At 35.8% G+C, this 23,169-nt stretch overlaps 1 protein-coding gene across 5 annotated transcripts in view; it reads left to right on the top strand.

The window, feature by feature from the left end:
* Positions 1-23,169, top strand: part of NELL2 (neural EGFL like 2) — a 420,064-nt gene that overhangs the window by 127,445 nt on the left and 269,450 nt on the right. For all 5 annotated transcript variants that reach the window (XM_055581465.1, XM_055581456.1, XM_055581449.1 and 2 more), the window contains one exon: positions 22,503-22,594. In XM_055581465.1, the coding sequence (XP_055437440.1) occupies positions 22,503-22,594 (92 nt within the window). The remainder of the gene's footprint in view (positions 1-22,502; positions 22,595-23,169) is intronic.

Genomic DNA, 23,169 nt, shown 5'->3' with positions numbered 1-23,169 from the left:
CAGGAAAAATAGTAGTATGCTGTTAAAATTTATATTCTTTTTTTCCCATTTGTCAGTATAGTTGAGAAAAAGGGTCAGGAAATATAGAGGGAAATGAGATAACACTTAAAAATATTGAATATGTGTAATAAATATATTTTGTAAAGAACTGATAATGCTTTATTTATCTTCTCACCTTTGTAGTAGCTCCTGCTGTTCTGAATCCTCAGGGAAATTTCTTTTGTAGTTTGCCTTTAGTTAAACCTGTTGGGAAAAACTGAATTAAAGTAACAGGCAGCTTCAAGAGGTTCAGTACCTGTTAATCTTTGATTTGAAAACCTTGTCAGTGTTAACGAAATATGGAGTCAGTCCTTTTGGAGTCAACTTTTTGTTTTAAGGACTGATTTTCTCATGCAAGGTTGATATGGCATGAGTGACATTAATTTAATGCTGAGAGCTCTGCTTCTGTCAGAACCACTTTGCCCCCATAGTCTCTAAACTATTTATGTGTGCAAATTTCCCGTAATACAAATCTTATGAAGTGGAGTAATATTAACTTTAATTGTCTTTTATTTTGTCTCTTCCTCTGTCTTTGCTAGCCTTCAATATTCCCTCTTTGGCATTTGATTTTATTGCTTGGATACTTAATTTGGAAAGCTGATCTTAAATTCTGCCTGTTTTAATTTGGTAAATGGATAGACCTTTTCATTGCTTTCACACTTTCTGAGTTTGAAGAATTTGGTTTGTGTAAGCCAAAGCTGCCTGGATGTTTTTAATCCTACTCAATAAGCAAAGTATGCTCTGTTTAATTATAGTGCCATGGAAACTAAATATTTCCCAGTATTCGGTCTACTGTATGACCCTTTTTGAGACACATTATAGGTATAGTATCTACTTCCCTGGTGGCTCAGACAGTAAAGCATCTGTCTACAATGCGGGAGACCTGGGTTCAATCCCTGGGTCAGGAAGATTCCCTGGAGAAGGAAATGGCAACCCACTCCAGTACTCTTGCCTAGAAAATCCCATGGACAGAGGAGCCTGGTGCAGGCTACTGTCCATGGGGTCGCAAAGAGCTGGACATAACTGAACGACTAACACCTGTCTCCTGTCATGGGTAGAGTAAGGCTGATAATAACAATACTGATTTATTTAGGTTTGGTTCCTTGGCATGAATAGTAATACAACGTATTTTAAGTATTAAAGGAAAAATCAAATATGCTGAATTCATTTGATAAGATTTAATTTTATTATTTCTATAAAGCATAGGATCAGGAAGAAATGCAAAAGATGGAGTGATGCCTTATCTATAGAGATTAAGGGGATAGAATACATAATTCTCTTACCAATGATTTATGAAAGTGTATGTACTGTGAAAAATCTGGGGGCTTTTTGTTCTTGTTGTTGACTACATTTAAGATGCCAAGAGATATAAAGGGATCGTTTTATTGTATATCATCTGCTAGTCTGTATGACTCTTGGTATTATTTGTATTCTAAGATGACAGTATTGACAAATGTGCCCTTAAGTTTGAAATTTCTGAAAAACACTGTGGTGACTTTTGTGATTTCTAATCTTCTGCTGTCACAAAGTGCTGGTAATTTTCTCTGTCCACATTTTGTAGAGTATATTGCTCCTCTGATGAAGAATCCTCATTTTAGAGATGAGAAAATTGGGAGTCAGAAACTGAGCAGTGTAACATATTGCTTAAAAGCCTGGACTCTGCAACAAGGGACTTCCCTGGTGGCTCAGACATGAAAGCATCTGCCTACAATGCAGGACACCCGGGTTCAATCCCTGGGTCAGGAAGATCTCCTGGAGAAGGAAATGGCAACCCACTCCAGTATTCTTGCCTGGAAAATCCCATGGGTGGAGGAGCCTGGTAGGCTACAGTCCATGGGGTTGCAAAGAGTCGGACACGACTGAGCGATTTCACTTTCTTTCACTTTCTAGAACAAGACCACCTGGTTTCAAATCCTGGCATTGCTAATTACCATCTGAGTGACTTTAATTAGTTAAGTGGACTTATTGGTAGGGTTAGAGTGCGTGCACACGTATCTATTATCTATATGTATATATATACGAAGTACTTTGTAACATTGCCTGGTACATAATATGCTCCTGAAAGTGTTACTTATTATTGTTGTTATCATTTTTATTATGATCTATGTGACCACATAGATTGTCCTTGTCAGTCCTGGATCAGAGTTTTTATCTTTTGTCCATGTGCTATTGCCATGACTCATATGCCCTAGAATGCTATGTTGTAGTATAGCCTGCCTCTATCTATAGTTCAAAGACATGCAGAAAAATGATCCATGCGATAGCATAGAGGGTTACTTGTGTGCCAACTGGTAAGTGGTACAGAAGAAACCAAGTCCAAAACTAAAGAATATTTAGTTCATATTCATTATAATATATATATATATATATATATATATATATATATATATATATGAATGAAGAGAGAGAGACAGAGAGAGACACATTCACATGCATACTTTTTTCCCTCATTTTTTTCTCATTTCTTGTTTGTCCTTTTGTTAAACCTCATACCATCCTTCATGCCATCTAGGCACATGTTTCTTAGCTTTTTATCTTGCATTGTTAAGTGTATAAATGTCTTTTCCTATACTAAATCTTGCTGTAGCAAGTTTTCTTTTTTCACTTGTTCATGGCCCCATACCATGCCATACAGTTTGGGGTTTAGCTGTGTATTTCTCTGAGTACAAGTTGCAGAAAACTCTGATGCAAATTGACTGAAAATAAAAGAGAAAATGTATGGTATCACATGGTAAGTGCTTCACAGACAGGGCAACTCAGGGAACAGCCTGCCAGAGTCTCACCTCTGCTTCTCTTTGCTTCTTTTTTTCTACCCTCCTTTGTTTATTGGCTTGATCTTCAAGATGATAGCAACATAATTATAACAATTCCAGGCATTACATTTAGATAAAATGCATTCAGAGGAATAAAGGAAACATCAGCTGGTCTGTATCTCGTTAGCATTCTTAAGGGCAAGAAAATCTTGCCCAAATGTCTTCTCAGATATTTCCTCATTTCTCATTGGCCAGATTTGTGTTACATCTCGTAATTTACCTTATCATTGGCAAGGGCAATTGGCTTACGATGTTTGACAAAGAATAATAATTTAGGTGGAATAAAGACTGGAAAATTGTTTTCTGTAAGGGGCCATATAGTAAATATTTTTATTTTGCAGATCATGCATAATCTTTTGCAGGGTCACACGTAATCTTTTGCAGCCATTGAACTCTATCTCTGCATATAAACAGTATGCAAATGAACCACAATGGCTATATTCCAACAACCATGTTTATTGACATTGAAATTTGAATTTCATATAATTTTCACGTCATTGAATATTCTTCTTTTTTATGTTTTCCCCAGCTAGTCTTATCTCCCAGGCTGTACAATATTGTACATCTATAACATATGTAATATTGTACATCAACTGCTGCTGCTAAGTCACTTTAGTCGTGTCGGACTCTGTGTGACCCCATAGACGGAAGCTCACCAGGCTCCTCAGTCCCTGGGATTCTCCAGGCAAGAACACTGGAGTGGGTTGCCATTTCCTTCTCCAGTGCATGAAAGTGAAAAGTGAAAGGGAAGTCGCTCAGTCATGTCCAACTCTTAGCGACCCCATGGACTGCAGCCTACCAGGCTCCTTCGTCCCTGGGATTTTCTAGGCAAGAGTACTGGAGTGGGGTGCCATTGCCATCTCCGTACATCAACTATACATCAATAAAAAATAAAAAGGTGATATTGGAAAAAAAAATGAATGGCAGATGGATTTGAACTACCGGACATAGTTTTTCAATACAAATCAACCCTCAGGACCACTACAAGCTATTTTGACTAAGGAAATTCTAATCTTGATATTTACACAAGTTCCATCTTGATATTTACACATGTTCAAGTAACTTCATTTTCTACATCATTTAGACATATAAAGAATATTCATTTTTCTTCTCTGAATCCAATTTTTTGGGGAAAAAGCCCATAGGATTTTTTTTTATTATCTTTGTTTTGAGAGTTTTTTTTTAAATTGAGGTATATGTTTTAGGTATATGGAAAAGTGATTGAGTTATATATATATATATACACACAACAAATATACATGTGTGTGTATATATATATATATACTTTTTCATTATAGGTTGTTACATGATACATAATATACAATTTCCTGTCCTATACAGTAGGTTCTAGTTTGTCTATTTATTTAGTGTGACTCCACAAGATTTTATTTATATTTTTCATCTCCTGCTTTTGTAATTAAGGATACACACACATCATTGCAAATTGTGTAAGAAGCATATAGGAAAAGTATGACACTCTGAGAGGCAAATCTTGGGACTTAATTTATACAGAACTTCAGAAGGCCTTTTGTAAAAAAGGACCATTTAAAATCAGAAGGATGAGTATGCACTGTGTGTGTGTATGTGTTGGACACAGCAAATATTAAGACCTCTGAGCCTGAAGGAGCTTAGACTTTAAATGCCAGTTTATCAAAGTCATTGTGGTCAATGAGTGGGAGACAGATGAGAGAGAGCACTCTTTGATTCATTGAACAAAATGTTAAGTTCCAGGTACTTGGCTAGATACTTGAGATATGAACATAATAATACAGTCTTTCTCAATAACTTTACAATTCAGTGAGGGGTGATAAATTACAGTATAATGTGCTGGATGCCATGTAGAGTTCTATAGAAAGTGCTGGGGATCCGCTGAGTAGAGGAAAATTTCTCTCCTTTGAGGGATCCAGTGAAGCCTCCCAAAGTAAGTCGTATTTAACACATCAGAACTTTGTTTGCTGTAAGGTCTTCTTGAACACTAGCAGCTGGTTCCTTTGACTTTATTATTGAGTTCCTTAGCAGCTAGTCTATGTTTTTATCTTGTTATTTGCAATTGGTCACACATTGCTTTGCACCTATTCTTTTGTCCTTTTCCCCCCTCATTTGTATCTGGGTTTTTATTAGATAATGAGGGCCTAGAGAGTTAAAAATTCTCTCTTGACTGGATACAGAGGGAGGATATTCAGAAATGGAGAGGAAGACTTACTTCAATAATTAAATGAAAACATGGAATTAATGAAAAGTAAAACTCATGTATAAGCAAAAGAATAGAAGAGTGACTCTCAGTTGGCTAATACTCATTTAGTAATGAAGTCAGATCAAAATTGTTATGCAGCCAGTTATATGTTAGTGCTGGATTCATGTATTTATCATAAAGAATCATTAAAGGGTAGTGAAAAGTATGCGTGAAAAGCAATTACAGCAAAAGAGGTAATTTGAAATTAAAATAACAGTAACTGTATCATAAAAAAATGTCTTGCATGAAAATTGGAAAGAAATATAGAAGGAGTGGTCAAACAATTACCATCTGTCTATTAAAGAGGCATAATTTTGCCAAGAAAAGAACAAACAGGTGTTTAGTTATTGCAATGAACTGTTGATTGTGAGCTAAACATATGCTGGTTGACACTGTTTGATTGCCCCAGTTATTATAATGACCAATATTGCTGTATTCTGAACAATTATGCATGGCCAGGAAAATGGATGTTTAAACAGCTACACATGAGAAACTTAGAGTAAAATAAAATACTCAAAAAACTGCACTCTGAAATGTTGGAAAAGAAGTAATTTTAGTAGCATACAGGCTATGAAGAATTTTTCTTACTTTTTACAGAATAAATAAAAATATTATTAGCTGTAGATATTTTGAGAGATGTTTGGATAACTGAAAAATAATCCTAAAATTTTAGGTAATTAATTACAACATTAAAAATAAAGCACAACAGCAAATCTGGTCAATGAGTAGATGGATATGATAAAATTTACATTATGATAGTAATTGCATTACATACATTCATAAAATAAATTAGGGAAAGTATTTTTTTTACTTTAAATAAAAAACATGCTTGCATAGATAAATTTGTAGGCAGTATTATACTTTATACTACTTTCCTTTTAACTTCATATCACATTCTCTGAATTATGGAGGGAAACTATAAATTTGACTTTTGCTTAGTCTATAGCTGTAATTTTTATATAAATTAAGTATAAATTTGAATTTTGCTAAGTATAAATTTGATGTTTGCTAAGTATAAGTTTGCTTTTGCTTAGTCTATAACTGTAACTTTTATATAAATTGTAATTTTCAAATATCCTTTGAAAAATATTATCAGTTGGGATAATTAGTTTAAAAGTTTAAGTTGTCTAATGGCAACTCTTCTGGGCTAATTTCTGGGAGTAGACTTTTGGGAGTGACTTCAATTCTGGTCTTTCTTTGCTTACTCTTGAATTTGTCAGCCACATGCTAGCAAAAACTGACTTTAATTAAGAAAGTACCTAGTAAGATTCCAAAATTTACTTCTGTTTTTGCTCATGCTTTTTAAAAACTGGGCTGACCCTAGGAGCTGTTTAATATTAAACACTATTTAAAATATCTGCTTTGCACTTTGAACCTTTACAACTTTAGTTTTTGCTTTGGTTGCCTCCAAATTTTGATTGATTGAATAGAGCTGCAACATTCATCTGTGTGCATGTTTTTCTTTGAACATTAGTTTTCAACTACTTTGGATAAATATCAAGGAGAGCAGTTGCTGGATCCCATGGTAAGAGTTTGTTTAGTTTTACAAGAAACTACTAAACGGTCTTCCAATAACATTTTGCATTCCCGTTACCAGTATATGAGAGTTCTTGTTGCTCTACAACCTCTCCACATTATCAGTGTTCTGGATCTGGGCCATTCTAATAAGTGTGCAGTGGTATCTCATTGTTTTAATTTGCTTTTTCCTAATAAAATATGATGTGAAGCATCTTCTCAGGTATTTATTTGACATCTACATATCTTCTTTAATGAAGTGTCTGTTCAGGTTTTTGGCCCATTTTTAAATCAGATTGTTTTCTTGTTGAGATTTATGAGCTCTTTGTATATTTTGGATAACAATCCTTTATCAAGGTTTATCTTTGGCAAATTCTCCAAATCTGTGGCTTATCTTGTAATTCTCTTGACATTTTCATTTGCAGAGTGAAAGTTTTAAATTTTAATGGAGTCTAGCTGTCAATCATTTCTTTCATAAATCTTTGGTGTTATATCTAATATCCAAGGTCATCAGGGTTTCTCCTCCGTTGTTTTATAGGAGTTTTACAGCTTTGCGTTTTGCATTTAGTTCTGTGATCCGTTTTGTATTGATTTTTCTAACAGATTGAGATTTATTTTTTTACACATCCAGTTGTTCCAGCAGCATTCATTAAAGAGACTGTCTTTGATTCATTCTATTGCCTTTGCTCCTTTCTCATTTTTCAAAGATCAGGTGACTATATTTATGGGGAGTCTCTTTCTGGGGTCTCTGTTGTATTCTGTTGATCTATTTGTCTATTCTTGTGGCAAGTATCACATTCTCTTGATTATTGTAGCTTAATAGTAAATTTTAAAGTTGGGTAGAACCAGTCCTCTAATTTTACTGTCCTTCCAAACCATGTCCAATGTTTTGCAATAGCAGCAGTTGAAACCAAAAGGGAGTGAAATGATATTTTCAATATATAGAAGGAAAGGGTTCCTGACTTGGAATTCTATTCTTTTTTTTTTAATTTAATTTTATTTTTTAACTTTACAATATTGTATTGGTTTTGCCATATATCAACATGCATCCACCACAGGTATACACGTGTTCCCCATCCTGAACCCTCCTCCCTCATCCCTCCAGCCCCAAGCATCCAGTATCGTGCATCAAACCTGGACTGGCGACTCATTTCATATATGATATTATACATTTTTCAATGCCACTCTCCCACATCATCCCACCCTCTCCCTCTCCCACAGAGTCCAAAAGACTGTTCTATACATCAGTGTCTCTTTTGCTGTCTCGTATACAGGGTTATTGTTCCCATCTTTCTAAATTCCATATATATGTGTTAGTATACTGTATTGGTGTTTTTCTTTCTGGCTTACTTCATTCTGTATAATAGGTTCCAGTTTCATCCACCTCATTAGAACTGAATAAGAATGATTTCATGAGTGAAGTAAAAATCTTTCAGAAATATAAAAAGCTGAAAAAATGAAGTACATAGTGAGTAAATCTAAATGAATAGTGATAAAATAATATAATAATTATCATCATTTTAATAAGGTCTTACAAATTTAAGAATATATAGAATGTTTAAAGTATGGCAATAACATTATAGTATAGCAGAGAGTAAAATATGCTAAAATGTGTTACTGAGTGAGTGAAAGGGAAAATACAATGAAAAAAATCAATTTAAAATAATTTATAAAACAGGACAAAAAAGAAACAGCATAGGCAGAGGAAAAAAGCACAAAATAAAACAGTAGATTTAAAAATGAATTGCACTAAATGTAAATGGGCTAAATAGTCCAGTTTAAAAAGATATTTTGAAACTGAATTAATGAAATCCAACTCTCTACTGTTTAAAAGATGCACATCTAAATCATAAGGATTCAGAAAGGGTAAAAGTGAAAGAATAGTAAAAGATAGCCCATGGAAAGGAAGGCTAGTTTCTCCTGATTAATATCAGACAACGTGACACTAAGGCAAAGATTACTACCAGAGTTACTTCATAATAATAACATTGCAAATCACAGGGAAGATGTAGCAATTTAAATTAGTATATACCTAATAATATGGTGGCGGTGGTTTAGTTGCTCAATCGTGACTGATTCTTGGGACCTCATGAACTGTAGCCCACCAGGCTCCTCTGTCCATGGAACTTCATATAGCCTCAATATATATGAAACAAAATTGACAGAACTACATGGAGCAATAGATGAATTCAGTCAGAGTACTAAATTGCAGGAATTGACAGAATACAAGTATACTAAAAATCATTAAGAATACAGAGCACTTGAATGTGATTGACAGTTCACACCTAATTAACTTGTATATAGAACATTATGTTCCCAAAGTGCACTTTATGTATTCTTTTATGTATCCAAGCAACATTTACAAATATTGATTATGTACTGGATGATAAAGCTCAACTCAATAAATTTCAAAGAATTAGATTATATGGGATATACTCTCTAACCACAGTGCAATAAGCTAGAAATCAATAACAATAGGTAAATAAAAAATTCTGTTAGAATTCCTTGTTTCTCCAATAAGCCATGCTAATTTCTCCTTCCGCTTAGAACTTTTTTCTTGTCATTTTCCCCTACCTTAGCTCCTCTTAGCCTTTAGTCTCAGAGAACATTTCATCGCCTCAGAGAGGTATTCCCTGGTCAACCCAAAGTATTCAATAGTATTCCCTAACCAAATCCAAAATAGCTTACTAGTTATTTAGTGCCTGATTCTTGTTTGTTTTTTTTACTTAGTGTTAGCCTTCAATTATTGCACATTCGCCTAATTAGTTGTTCTCGAATCCTCCTCTATATTGCATGTTTTGTGAGGGCAAAGTCTGTATCTTTTGTTCACATCTGTGTTGCTGGTGCTGAGCAATGTCTGGTGTATAGTGGCCGCTATTGAGATGATGCGAGTTAATATTTCCATAATGTTCTTCTTAATAAATGATGGGGAGGAGAAGTGCACCAATACAGATGATAGTATCTTCAAAGGCATGAAAAATTCTGGGAAGTCCTTTCACTTCTTAATTCCAGAGGCTTTGGGGGAATGTAATCAAACTTTGACATATTATTATGAGAAGTGTTAAGTTTGAGGGTAATTTAATTCTTAATTTCCAGACTTAATGTGTTTAACATTTTAACCTCAATGTTTCATTTAGCATAGCTGTAGAAAATTTTACTTAATTGGCCCCCTAAGGGGGAAAATTGTCTGAAAATAGGAAACAGCGAAATATTTCAACAAATATTTTGTCTCAAAATACAAGTCCAACTGTATTTAATGAGGCTCATCTCCAGTTTCACAGCATGCATAAATTCTCTCTTTCTCTGTCTCCCCCTGGCATCTCTTCCTACTCCTTCTCCGTTTCCCTTGTCCTCCACTTCCATTATTTTTTTTGAAGTTATAAGTAAGTGCTTTAGAAGTTAAGAAGCTACTGGAAATAGATCTTTAGGTTTATAATGTTATGCTTAACTATAGCATAAGAGTAAAATAATTTTGGCCAGATTTCCTGTAAGTCACTCTTGTGTTATCTAGGATGGAGATGCATGTTAAAAGATCCCTGAATTTATGATTCTCAACACTGGCTGTCCAGTGGAATGAATTGAACGCTTTAAAAATACTAATGTCCAGGCCCCTCCTCAAGAGACTGTGATTTAGTTGGTCTGAGTGTCACACACTGGTATTTTCGACAATCTCCCTAATTGATTCTTATGTACAAGCAGGGTTGATAATCAGTGATCTACAGCTTCATGTCCCAAAGTGTGATCACTGGACTGGAAGCATCAGTATCACTGGGGAGCTGGGGAGACATGCCAAATCGTAGCCCCACTCCAGATCTACCTAATCAGGATCTTCATTTATATAAGATCTCTAGGTGATTTGAGAAGGACTCATCTGTGATTTTCATTGGTGCTGTAAAAAAAAAAGTTAAATATCAATGGCACTTGAGGCTAAGCCTGTGTACTTATGCTGCCATAACAGCATAAGTTAGATTTGCATACTAACCAAGAGGCCGATTTTTTCCTCAGACCTGTTTATGGCAACTGTATTTGTATGGTAAGTCTAATATTATGGAAATACTATAAATACATCGTATACATGCATAATATGCAAATCAATGAAATATGAATGTGAAACAAATACATTTTCTTTTAATAAAAATTGAGTGTTTTGGAAAAAGATGGTAAACTCAAACTGCTAAAAAATATACTCTTGAATTACATATCAGTAAGACAGCTGTAAAATACAAAAGAAAACATAAGAATAATCCCTCTTCAGATTGCTTTATGAGTATCTGTCTTGTTACCCTTAAAGCAATCAAAAACTTAGAAATTGTAGGCAACACATTATAAATTTTATTTTATATAATCTAGATTACAATGAAGCACAATCAACAAATCTATGCTGAAGAAAAGTGTTCTACTTCAAAACACTGAATGCACAAGGGTGTGTTTTTAATTAAAATGTTCAAGGTACTTATTAATTGTGGTCTCTGATTTCTCACTTTAACTGATTTTTTTTAAACAATGGACCAAATATCTATCCAGATAACATGGAATAAATGGTTTTCTGCTGAATATCTATGTGACTGTCTCTCTTTGAATGTTAATTGTATTTTTCTCTTTTTCTAGTTCTTTCTCCTCTGCAGAGTAAAGTAGTTTTCAAGCTTAGCTATATATGTGGACAGCTTTAAAAAATAAAGAAGCCCAGGTCCTACCTTCTGAGATTCTTATTACTTTGTAGCTGGGTGTAGAGCTTTAAATGTTCTTCACGTGATTTTAATATGTATCTAGTTGAGAACTGTTGGCTCAGTAGATTTGGACCATATAAATTGGTTATAATCAATTGTTCATAAATCACTTCCAGCTTACAGATCCAGGTCCTCAGTATATTATTATGATTATTATTCTCTTCTGGTCTCTGACTGTATCATGAGTACTCTTTCTCTGATATAAATCACATTAAAGCGATTTTCCTGCAGTGGTCATTTTTAAATGTTCCTCCTCTGGAAACCATTTTCAATTTCACTCTCAAAAGATGCTTTTCTTCCTCTGAGTTGTGTGAAGTTCCTTGTGTGCGTGCTCCCTGCTTTGCATGCTAGGCTGAATGCTTCTTGAAGGCAGGAAGTCACCGTCAAAGGACAGCGCCTGGCAGACACGAGGCTATCATAAATGCATCTTATTTCCAGGTGTTGCCACTCTTGCTGCAAGCTTTTATGAAATTATTTTGCTTCTCCTGTTTAACCTGTTGTTGCTTTCTGCTTTCCTTCCTCCTGCTCCATCTCACTTTATAATTTTTCTGATCCCTGCTGCTCTCTCTCCTTTCTCCTCCCTCCTCATCGTGGTGGCCCTCTGTATATCTTATTCTACACATATCCAGCTCCCCTTAACCTTCTGCTTCTTCTCTTCCTTTGGCTCATATGCTCTGTATAATAGAACGTGTTATTAATATACCCCTCAAGAAACAGCATTTGAAATACGTCCTTTCAAGAGGACTATCCTCCCAACTCCCCACCATTCTTTCTTGTTTTGCTAGTACATATAGGCCTTAAAATTGCAGTCACTCAGGGTGTTTGCTTGTGATCCTTTGGTGAGCTCTAGTGTGTGGTTTATAATGAAAAGAATCGTGCTTTACAATTCACAAAGTATTCAGTATCTTTGTCCATATAATAGCATATATATAATAACAACATATGTTAAAAGATGCAGGTCATTTTGGAAGTATGTTCCTCAAAGTTAAACTAAAGATTAAGTGTTTAAATTTTGACTGAGGTCACTGGATTCTTAGTGGTAAGAAAAGATACCCAGAAGTATTTTCAGATGAATTCTAGTCCTGGCTTTGAAACTGGAAGATTCAAATATGAACTTTTCCTTACTGTATTATGTATTATGTTTTCTTTGTAAAAGCTGTAACCTCGTGTATGTTCATGTTGTCACGTTAATAGTATTCATGTATTAACATGAATATGTTTTTCTCCAAATCTTGACCTTCATTCATTAAACTTATTTTTGTTGTCTCTAGGAGAGTAAGTGAATTGATTACATTGTCTTTTTAAAAAGAATCCATTCTATGGTATATAAAGTAGGATCAGGGATGAAAAGGTAGCTAAATGAAAAGAATTTCAGGGTTTATCATAGTTACAATTGTGTAGAATTAAATTAAGGACAAAGGTACTGAATTCTTCTTTCCAGCATAGGCTTGGCGTTTTATTGCTATGATCTTCTAAATATCCAGTTCTTGCTTTCCCAGTTTCTGGCCTTTTAATCCAAAGGTTGGTCTGGTTACGGTGTTAGAATTTTTGCTTCTGTTCTATTATGGAAGTTATTTTTATCCTCCTTTGTCTCTTCACTCCTCACTACTGCTAGATTTGTGGTGTTTCAGGGCCTGTTCTCTTTTTGGAAGAACTGGCTACTGAACTAAATTAAGGCCCCCTACGAGAAGTACTCTTTGGTCCTGTAGAAGCCCAAGGACAGGAAATATATAGGCTAAGAAAGGAGGTTGGCACATCCACTCCCATGCTCTCATTTCCTAAACTCTAATATTAGTTTTGCAAACAACTGAATTGCCAAACAATTAATGAGATTTAGTTAAAGGAAGCAATCATTATAATTAATGAATTTGTAAATTATTTAAACATTCTGAAATTCTGATCATTTAAACAACATTGACTCATAAATTTTGGTTTTATGGAGAGGAAGGAAAAAGTTTTATCATCAAATTATTCAAGCAGACTTGCATCGTGTACATTGCCTTGTATCATTCACACTGCCTGACAGTGGCCAGCTACTTTTTCAGTAACTGATAGACAAATCTGTTCCCATTTCAAGTATTGCATCCTTGCTCCAGTGGAACATAAGCTGCTATTTTACAGAAAAGGCAAAATATTTCTGTGAGACCCAATTTATAGAACTTTTACTAGAAGAGGCAAAATTAAAGGATAAGGCCAAATATAAAGGGGCCCCGGAAGATCAGAGAGGACCAATTTTCTTGTTTTCAGACTTTTCATCTAATAGGAAGCTGGAAGAACCACTTACAAAAAAAATAAGAACTTTTAGAGTTTATCATCCAAGGCCAGTGCTGGGTGCCAAAGACAAATTAAGACACTGTCAAAACCAATACAATATTGTAAAGTTTAAAAATAAAATAAAATTAAAAAAAAGAAAAAGACACTGTCTCCCTGTCTCATGTAGATAAGATAAAAAGTGTACAACTAACTAGAGGAAAGGAAAAATGGATTCAGTGCCATAAAAGAGATTTAAACATCGTAGAAGAGGGAAAATTAATTTAAAGCACTAAGTGCTCAAAACTTTTATTACAACCATATTGTTAAAAACTGACTCCAAGTAAATCCAGATTTCAGAAAAGATTCTAGACTGGATAAATGCAGCATGGCTGATTAGGGTCTTTTAAGAATATTGAAACACTCTCAGATATTTTTGTTTGACTCCACAAAGTCTTAGCCTATTTCAAGAATCCATTTAGTGTGTATTCTTTTTTTAAAGTTCTAATGAAAATATAAATATACATAATTACATTTAATGAGATATTTTCTCATCTAACCATTTTGATTTGTATATTGCTAACACATAACTATCATGTTGACTCAAAATAACTGCCATTGTACATGGGGTTTTTAAGAGCCCTCCCAGAGGAAATCCAGATTTCAAAAAACACCATATGAAAGCCATTACTTTATACAACTATGTCCTTAAGGGACAGCTTAAACAACCTAAAGATCACTGATACCTACTGTTTTCAAAGAGAATTTTAAATCATAAATCCCATTTATCTTTAAGTGAATTATACTGGTTTTCTCCTTGATATCTATAACTTTCAGTTTTGTGTTGTATCATTTTTAAAGGTGTTGATACCAATAGGCAAATTTAGAGTAGACTTATGTGTTTTCAATTCAGTAATGAACAGGGAAAGCTAGATATGTAATGAGTGAGGAAATGTTTAGAAGTGAAATATGTCTTTTTGCTTTTATGTTCTAAAATATTGTTGGATAGACTTGGGTAATTTTTTCTACAAAGCTTTGTGGAAGTTGATTTAAATCTCATTAGAGGGATCTACATTTTTTATCTTTGCATTAATGACTAATAAATCATGATTTTAATGTGTAATGTATGACCGAGTTTTACTGGCTTCTTTCACTTATCCATTTCTCAATCTGTTCTATAAATTCCTTTTCACTTTTTTACAACTGATGACTTTCAAATTTGAATCTGTAGCATTTTGTCTTCCTATTTCTTATTTATTGTTAAAATGGGGGTGGTGAAGTGAAAATAATTCACATTAACTGCTTTTGCAGATATTCTCTTAATTATGGTGCTAAAACTGTGTAATTAGTGACACTTAATATAGCCTTGGTAAAACATATATACCAAATGTTATAGCATCCTATTGAATTTCAAGTTCTAATTACTTTTCCTACCTATAGCTGAATAGGCTGTTAATTGGACAGCTCTCAGTGACATAATTCACATGATGTGAATATACCCCCTCATACCAGCATATACCAGAGTTATAGTAAATACACAGTTGACATTGGTTAATATTAATAATAATACTAATAATAAGAGTAGCTGCAGTGGTCTGGGTTAGTCTGACTTCAAGGGGGGCTCACTTCTTTGTCTGAAAAGTGAGAAGAGTGTATGAATGAATGAATACCCACCCCCTAGAAACCTTGTATCTTGAAATATGTACATGTGATACACTCAGTAAATCACTTAGATTAGATCTTTGAAGTTCACTTCAGTTCAGTCACTCAGTCATGTCCAACTCTTTGCTACATGATGGACTGCAGCACCCTGGCCCACAGAGCTTGTTCAAATTCATGTCCATCGAGTCGGTGATGCCATCCTACCATCTCATCCTCTGTCACCCCCTTCTCCTGCCTTTAGTCTCTCCCAGTGTCAGGGTCCTTTCGAATGAGTCAGTTCTTTGCAGCATGTGGCCAAAATATAGGAGTTCCTGCTTCAGCATAATCCTTCCAATGAATATTCAGGACTGATTTCCTTTAGGATTGACTGGTTTGATCTCTTTGCAGTCCAGGGGACTCTCAAGAGTCTTCTCCAACACCACAGTTCAAAAGCATCAATTCTTCGGCGCTCAGCTTTCTTTGTAGTCCAACTCTCGCATCCATGCATGACTACTGGAAAAACCATAGCTTTGACTAGACGGACCTTTGTCAGCAAAGTTATGTCTCTGCTTTTTAATATGCTATCTATGTTAGTCATAGCTTTTCTTCCAAAGAGCAAGCATCTTTTAATTTCAAGGCTGTAGTCACCATCTGCAATGATTTTGGAGCCCAGGAAAATAAAGTCTGTGACTGTTTCCATTGTTTCGCCATCTATTTGCCATGAAGTAATGGGACCAGATGCCATGATCTTTTTGAATTTTGAGCATTACTTTGCTAGCATGTGAGATGAGTGCAATTGTACAGTACTTGGAACTGGTGATGGACAGGGAGGCCTGGTGATTCATGGGGACACAAAGAGTCAGACACGACTGAACAATTGAACTGAACTGAACTGAACTGGAACATTCTTTGGCATTGCCTTTCTTTGGAATTGGAATGAAAATGGACCTTTTCCAGTCCTGTGACCACTGCTGAATTTTCAAATTTGCTGGTGTATTGAGCTCAGCACTTTCACAGCATCTTTCAGGGTTTGAAATATCTCAGCTGGAATTCCATAACCTCCACTAGCTTTGTTCATAGTGATGCTTCCTAAGGCCCACTTGACTTCACAGTCTAGGTTGTCTGGCTCTAGGTGAGTGATCACAACATCATTGTTATCTGGGTCATTAAGATCTTTTTTGTACAGTTCTCCTGTGTATTCTTGTCATCTCTTCTTAATATCTTCTGCTTCTGTTAGGTCCATACCGTTTCTGTCCTTTATTGTACCCATCTTTGCATGCAGTGTTCTCCTGGTATCTCTAATTTTCTTGAAGAGATCTCTAGTCTTTCCCAATGTATTGTTTTCCTCTATTTTTTTTTTTTTTTTTTGCATTGATCGCTTAGGAAGGCTTTCTTATCTCTTCTTGTTATTCTTTGGAACACTGCATTCAGATGGGTATATCTTTCCTTTTCTTCTCTGCCTTTCAATTCTCTTCTTTTCACAGCTATTTGTAAGGCCTCCTCAGACAACCATTTTGCCTTTTTGCATTTCTTTTTCTGGGGGATGATTTTGATCACTGCTGCCTACACAATGTTATGAACCTCTTTCCACAGTTCTTCAGGCACTCTATCAGAACTAATGCTCAAAATTCTCCAAGTAAGGCTTCGACAGTACATGATCTGAGAACTTCTAGATGTTCAAGCTGGATTTAGAAAAGGCAGAGGGACCAGAGATCAAATTGCCAACATCTGTTGGATCATCAAAAAAGCAAGAGTTCCAAAAAAATCTACTTCTGCTTCATTGACTACATCAAAGCCTTTGTGTGAATCACAAAAATCTGTGCAAAATTCTGAAAGAGATGAGAATACCAGACCGCCTTACCTGCCTCCTGAGAAATCTGTATGCAGGTCAAGAAGCAATAGTTAGAACTGGACATGGAACAACTGATTGGTTTCAAATTGGGAAAGGAGTACATCAGTGCTGTATATTGTCACCCTGCTTACTTAACACACATGCAGAGTACATCCTGCAAAACGCTAGGATGGATGAAGCACAAGCTGGAATCAAGATTGCCAGGAGATATGTCAATAACCTCCGATATGCAGATGACATCACCCTTATGGCAGAAAACCAAGAACTGAAGAGCCCCTTGATGAAAGTGAAAGAGGAGAGTAAAAAAGCTGGCTTAACACTCAGCATTCAAAAATTCAAAATCATGGCATGCAGTCCCATTACTTAATGGTAAATAGATGGGGAAGCCATTTAAACAGTGACACCCTTTATTTTCTTGGGCTCCAAATTCATTGCAGATGGTGACTGCAGCCATGGAATTTAAAGACACTTGCTCCTTTGAAGAAAAGGTTTGTAGACAGCATATTAAAAAGCAGAGACATAACTTTGCAGTCAAAGATCCGTCTAGTCAAAGCTATGGTTATTCCAGTAGTCATGTATGGATGTGAGAGTTGGACCATAAAGAAAGCTGAGCACTGAAGAATTTGTGCTTTTGAACTGTGGTGTTGGAGAAAACGCTTAAGAGTCCCTTGGACAGCAAGGAGGTCAAACCAGTCAATCCTAAAGGAAATCAGTCCTGAATATTCATTGAAAGGACTGATGCTGCAGCTGAAACTCCAATACTTCGTCATTGATGCAAAGAACTGGCTTATTAAAAAGACTCTGATGCTGAGAAATACTGAAGGCAAGAGGAGAAGGGAACGACAGAGGATGAGATGATGGGATGGTATCACAGACTCGATGGACATGAGTTTGAGCAATTTCTGGGAGTTGATGATGGACAGGGAAGCCTGGCATGCTGCAGTCCATGGGTTTGCAAAGAGTGGACACAACTGAGCAACTGAACTGAACTGAAATTGAAGGAAGTAGAGAAAACACTAGGGCATTCAGATCTTTGAAAATTCAGTCTAATTAGCAGAATTCTGCTGTATAATGGTAAATGATTTGGACATATGAATCCAGAGTTATGTCACAAGAAACTTAATGCTTAGTATACACACACACACACACACGCACATCTCTTATCTAGGAAAGAAATGAAGCCTCTGACTATGAACATGTGAAGGCAATTGTATTAAAGAAGAAACTAATACAGCAAAATGATTATTCCTTGGTTGGTTTGTTGAGGAAGTGATTTACTTTACACTCTGATGGGAATGGGTAAGAAGAGAGGTGCAGTTCAGTTGGGGAATTCTAGAGACTTTCTTGCAGTCAGTATGGTAGCCACAGTGATCATTCTTACTTATGAGGTTTTGTCCCTGACACCTGCTAGGACGCCTTGGTTACAATTGGAGCATGAACCTGATCTGCTTCCTTTCCTCTCCTTGCCTATGGATCTCATTTTGATAAACTGTCTGGATTTTTCTTTAAAATAGATCTGTATTTTTCTTAATGTCTCAATTTTCTCTCTTCAAATTTTATTTGCACTGGGTTCCACTGTCTCATGCTTGTCCAAGCAGCCTATCTTTGTAAACTGTTTCTCTTCATGGTCTAAATTGCATTTCTATGATAGCCACCAGTGCTGGGGGCTGGTGATTTCTTCCTGGGAAACCCTTGCTCTCAGTTCTATCTGTCTCCTTCTCTGCTCTACTCTGTGTCCTATAAGCTAGACTTCTGCAGACTATATTACCGTGGTCTTGCCAGCAGGAAATTGGAAGGCCAGAGGAGAGAGTATGTTGTGTTTGTTCTCTACACCTTCTCTGCACCACGCTCGATTTCTGGTGGTACCTGTGTCTTTGATGATTTCAGCTCCCACTGAAATGCCTCTCACTTCATAACTCTGGCCACCCTTGTGTCTCAGTAGAACCATTTCCTCTGCTTTTTCCTTAGCCCTAGGACGATGCTGACTAGTCGCTGTTGCCACAGTTTAGAAACTTCTACAGCCATTATTTGTTTGCTCAGCCCTGATCCAGTTATCCCTTCCCATTTCATCAATGAATCTCCTGTATTTTACATCTCAGTCATGAATGTCTCAATTATAGCACTTGAGCTTGGTTTTCTTTATAGTTATTTGTGTACACATCTGTCTTCTCTACTCACATTAGGGTGTGAATCGTGTCTCTTTCATCTTTGAGTCCTAGTACCTAGCAGACTACCTGGCATGTTAATAGGAGATCAGTACATGCTTGTTATATGTATTAATAAATTAATATGACTTTTACTCCTGCAGTGTACTCCTATTGCCCAGAGCTATCCTAATTGTATTTTGCGGATTCCTTGTAGTATTTTTAGGAATGATTAGGAATATATATATATTTCTGAGTGTCTTAACATTTACTGCTAAAGAGCCTAAGGAAGGCATATCCTGATGACATTACTAGATATTTGAAGTAAACCTTAGAATTATGGAGAATCACAACAGTTGATCAAAAATCACTCACTTTGGATTCTCTCTAAGCTGAGCTCCTCCTGTTTGTGCTCATTGCTTGAAACAGAATGAAGCAATTGTGATCTCATTCGTTTTGTTCTTCTCCCTCAGCCAAGCTCCATTTGGTGCCCTATTGTCTCACAAGTTGCCTGTTTGAGTCTTTTGAATTAAGAGTTTAGAACAGAAGGTCCATCTGCTCTGCATGAATATTAAATTATAATAAAACTTTGTGTAAGAAGTATTTACCCTTGTATTTTTTACAGCATTTAGTTTTCCTTCTGTTCTAAGAAAAAATTGGAGCATCAGTTTTTGGTTTTTTTTTTCAACATACCCTTGGATTTGAATAGGTTGCAGTTATCAAGTTGTATAATATTGACAGAATAGGCCTAGGGACCTTTGATTGGCAGGTGCTGAAGAAGTAAAATTTTATTTATTCTCCTTTCTGAAAAATATGTAGTAGTTATTGATATAATTGAACACACCATATGCCAGATCTTGTTATTTTGAGGTTATACAATCTCATAAGAGAAAAAAAAAACCTCTTAAAAATTACACATTGGAGAGGCATGTTTTACAATCAATCAGATTCATTAAGTCAATGCACATGCTATTTTAATTCATAATATGATAGATAGTATGCAACTGATAAATCTGTAGTTTCATTTTGAATATTCATGAATGAGCAAGCTTCAGCCAGCTTTTAAGTAATATAATTTATGCAAGTAAGTGTATTCTCTTTCAGCAAGCTTCAAAACTTTTAAACCAATTTGCCAGTAATGTATATTATGTAGTGAAATTTGTTAATAAGAGCTGAGTAAGGAGATCAGGTGAAGGATGGCATTTTAAAATGTGTATACTTTCCATTATTTAAATGTGCATCTTTTAAATAATCAGTTAACTTTTGAGCAAGGATGAAAGTTGGATTAAATATGAATATTTGAACAACCATATATAAATATATTCAATATTATTAATAGAAGCATGTCTAATTTGTTATAAGTTTTACAGGCAAAGTGATACTTTTAAAGATAATGGGATATATAAATTCTAAAGAGGGACTTTATTCTAACACACACAATGGAATTAAAAAGAAACGTCTACACCCATTTTGTAAAATTTGTGTAGTTATAAAGGCTTCCCAGGTAGCATTAGTGGTGAAGAACCTGCCTGCCAGTGCTGCTGCTGCTGCTGCTGCTAAGTCGCTTCAGTCGTGTCCGACTCTGTGCGACCCCATAGATGGAAGCCCACCAGGCTCCCCCGTCCCTGGGATTCTCCAGGCAAGAACACTGGAGTGGGTTGCCATTTCCTTCTCCAATGCATGAAAGTGAAAAGTGAAAGTGAAGTCGCTCAGTCATGTCCGACTCTTAGCGACCTCATGGACTGCAGCCTACCAGGCTCCTCTGTCCATGGGATTTTCCAGGCAAGAGTACTGGAGTGGGGTGCCATTGCCTTCTCCAGCCTGCCAGTGCAGATAGACATAAAGAGTCATTCATTGAATCCCTGGATCGGAAAGATCCCTTGGAGGAGGGAATGCCAACCCACTCCAGTATTTTTGCCTAGAAAATCCCATGGATGAATGAGTGTGGTGGGCTACAGCCCGTGGGGTTGCAGAGTCAGACGTGACTGAAGTGACTTAGCATGTAACTGAAAATTGGATTTAGTAAATAGGGTCAACAAATTGCTTGTGTCTTTTTCTTTTTATCAGATGACCACTTCCTCTGGTCTTTTGAGTTGATCTTGGGTTGATCTAGGTGTCATGAAGTTCCAAAGCATACAATATTAAGTGCCCTTTGAAAGAAAAACAGTACAAATTTGTGAAAAAAGTTGGTTCAGAGTCATAGAAGGGAGTCTAAGCCAGAGAAGGAAGCTGAAAGTTAAGCTTAATTAGCTTCGGGGTAAATCTGTTTCTATTTAGGTGATGAATCAACATAGGTGGTGCAAAATATTCATTTCAAAACAAGCAAACGGTTTCCATCAAGTAAATATGTGTATTGTAAATATTTTGAAATTTTCAAAATATTATTTCATACCTTCTATGCATTTTTTAATTAAAAGTATCTTCCTCAAGTCTGAAGTTTTGTTTTGTTTTAATTGTATGTAATTGTAATGCATATAAGGGGGATTCCCTGGTGGCTCAGTGGTAAAGAACCTGTTTGCAGTGCAGGAGATGTGGGTTCAATCCCTGAGTCAGGAAGATCGTCTAGAGAAGGAGATGGCAACCCATTCCAGTACTTGTGCCTGGGAAATCCCATAAACAGAGGAGCCTGGTGGGCTGCAGTCCATGGGGTCACAAAAGAGTCGCACACAACTTAGTGACTAAAGAGCACGAACAACAATGGATGCAAGGCAGGATGTGACACTGGCAGATTAAGACCTTTCAACATCTTAAATAGGGAGCCCTAATCCACGAGTACTTATAAATAACCCCATCCCATAAAACATAAAATAAATATGCATATATGTACTGAAAGTTAAATAGTTTCTTTCTAATTTTCTGTCTTAAAATTTAAAATTTGGCAGTGGTATATAAAAAAGATGAGCTTTTCTCATAGTTGTGTTGCCCCGAATCAGTAGCTGCCTTGAGCACCTGCTTAATGTGCCCTTAGGTGCGACATCATCTAGCAGGCAAGTAACTTGCTTAGAGTCTACTTATCAGCACCCCTTTTCCAGATTTTAATTCTGACTTGCCATTACCTCTCATCCATGATGTACCTTATTTTCCTCTTTGACCTTAATGAGCATGAACATAACTTGGGCCTACAAGTTACTTATGCTGGATTAAATTTAGGATTATAGTTACTCAAGCACCTTGAAAAATCGTAAGAACGTGAAATATTGAGACAAAATGATGTGAACACCTATAAGCTATTTTTCATAAGAAAACATTAAAATATATATATATATATTTGTATTTTTTATTCTAAAGCCATATGCCAATTTCAAGGACGGACATACTTTGAAGGAGAAAGAAAAACAGTCTATTCCTCTTCTGGAGTATGTGTTCTCTATGAGTGCAAGGTAAGGAAATTCTTCATGTGTGTTTTAAAATTCTTTCAATTATGTGAACATAGTAAACGTCTCTTTAAAAATCTGACTCCTGTAATACTTTTAAAACTTCTTAGGCAGCAAAAGAGACACTGTTGTATAGAACAGTCTTATGGACTCTGTGGGAGAGGGAGAGGGTGGGAAGATTTGGGAGAATGGCATTGAAACATGTATAATATCATGTAAGAAATGAGTCACCAGTCCAGGTTCGATGCATGATACTGGATGCTTGGGACTGGTGCACTGGGACGACCCAGAGGGATGGTATGGGGAGGGAGGAGGGAGGAGGGTTCAGGATGGGGAACACATGTATACCTGTGGTGGATTCATTTCGATATTTGGCAAAACTAATACAATATTGTAAAGTTTAAAAATAAAATAAAATTTAAAAAAAAAGCTAAATCACAGCCCCCCCTCCCCCAAAAAAATAAATCACAGGAATGATGTTAAATTTTAAGTTGAAAAAAAAAAAAACTTCTTAGGCAAAGAGAAATTTTTAAAAAATTTAAGGTATAAATTACAGCTCAACTGTACAGAAAATTCTAATT

Source organism: Bubalus kerabau, chromosome 1 (assembly GCF_029407905.1).
Source record: "Bubalus kerabau isolate K-KA32 ecotype Philippines breed swamp buffalo chromosome 1, PCC_UOA_SB_1v2, whole genome shotgun sequence".
Taxonomy (NCBI): Eukaryota; Metazoa; Chordata; class Mammalia; order Artiodactyla; family Bovidae; genus Bubalus; species Bubalus kerabau.
The sequence above is the reverse complement of the archived record's forward strand: the minus strand, read 5'-3'. Positions and strand labels throughout refer to the sequence as shown.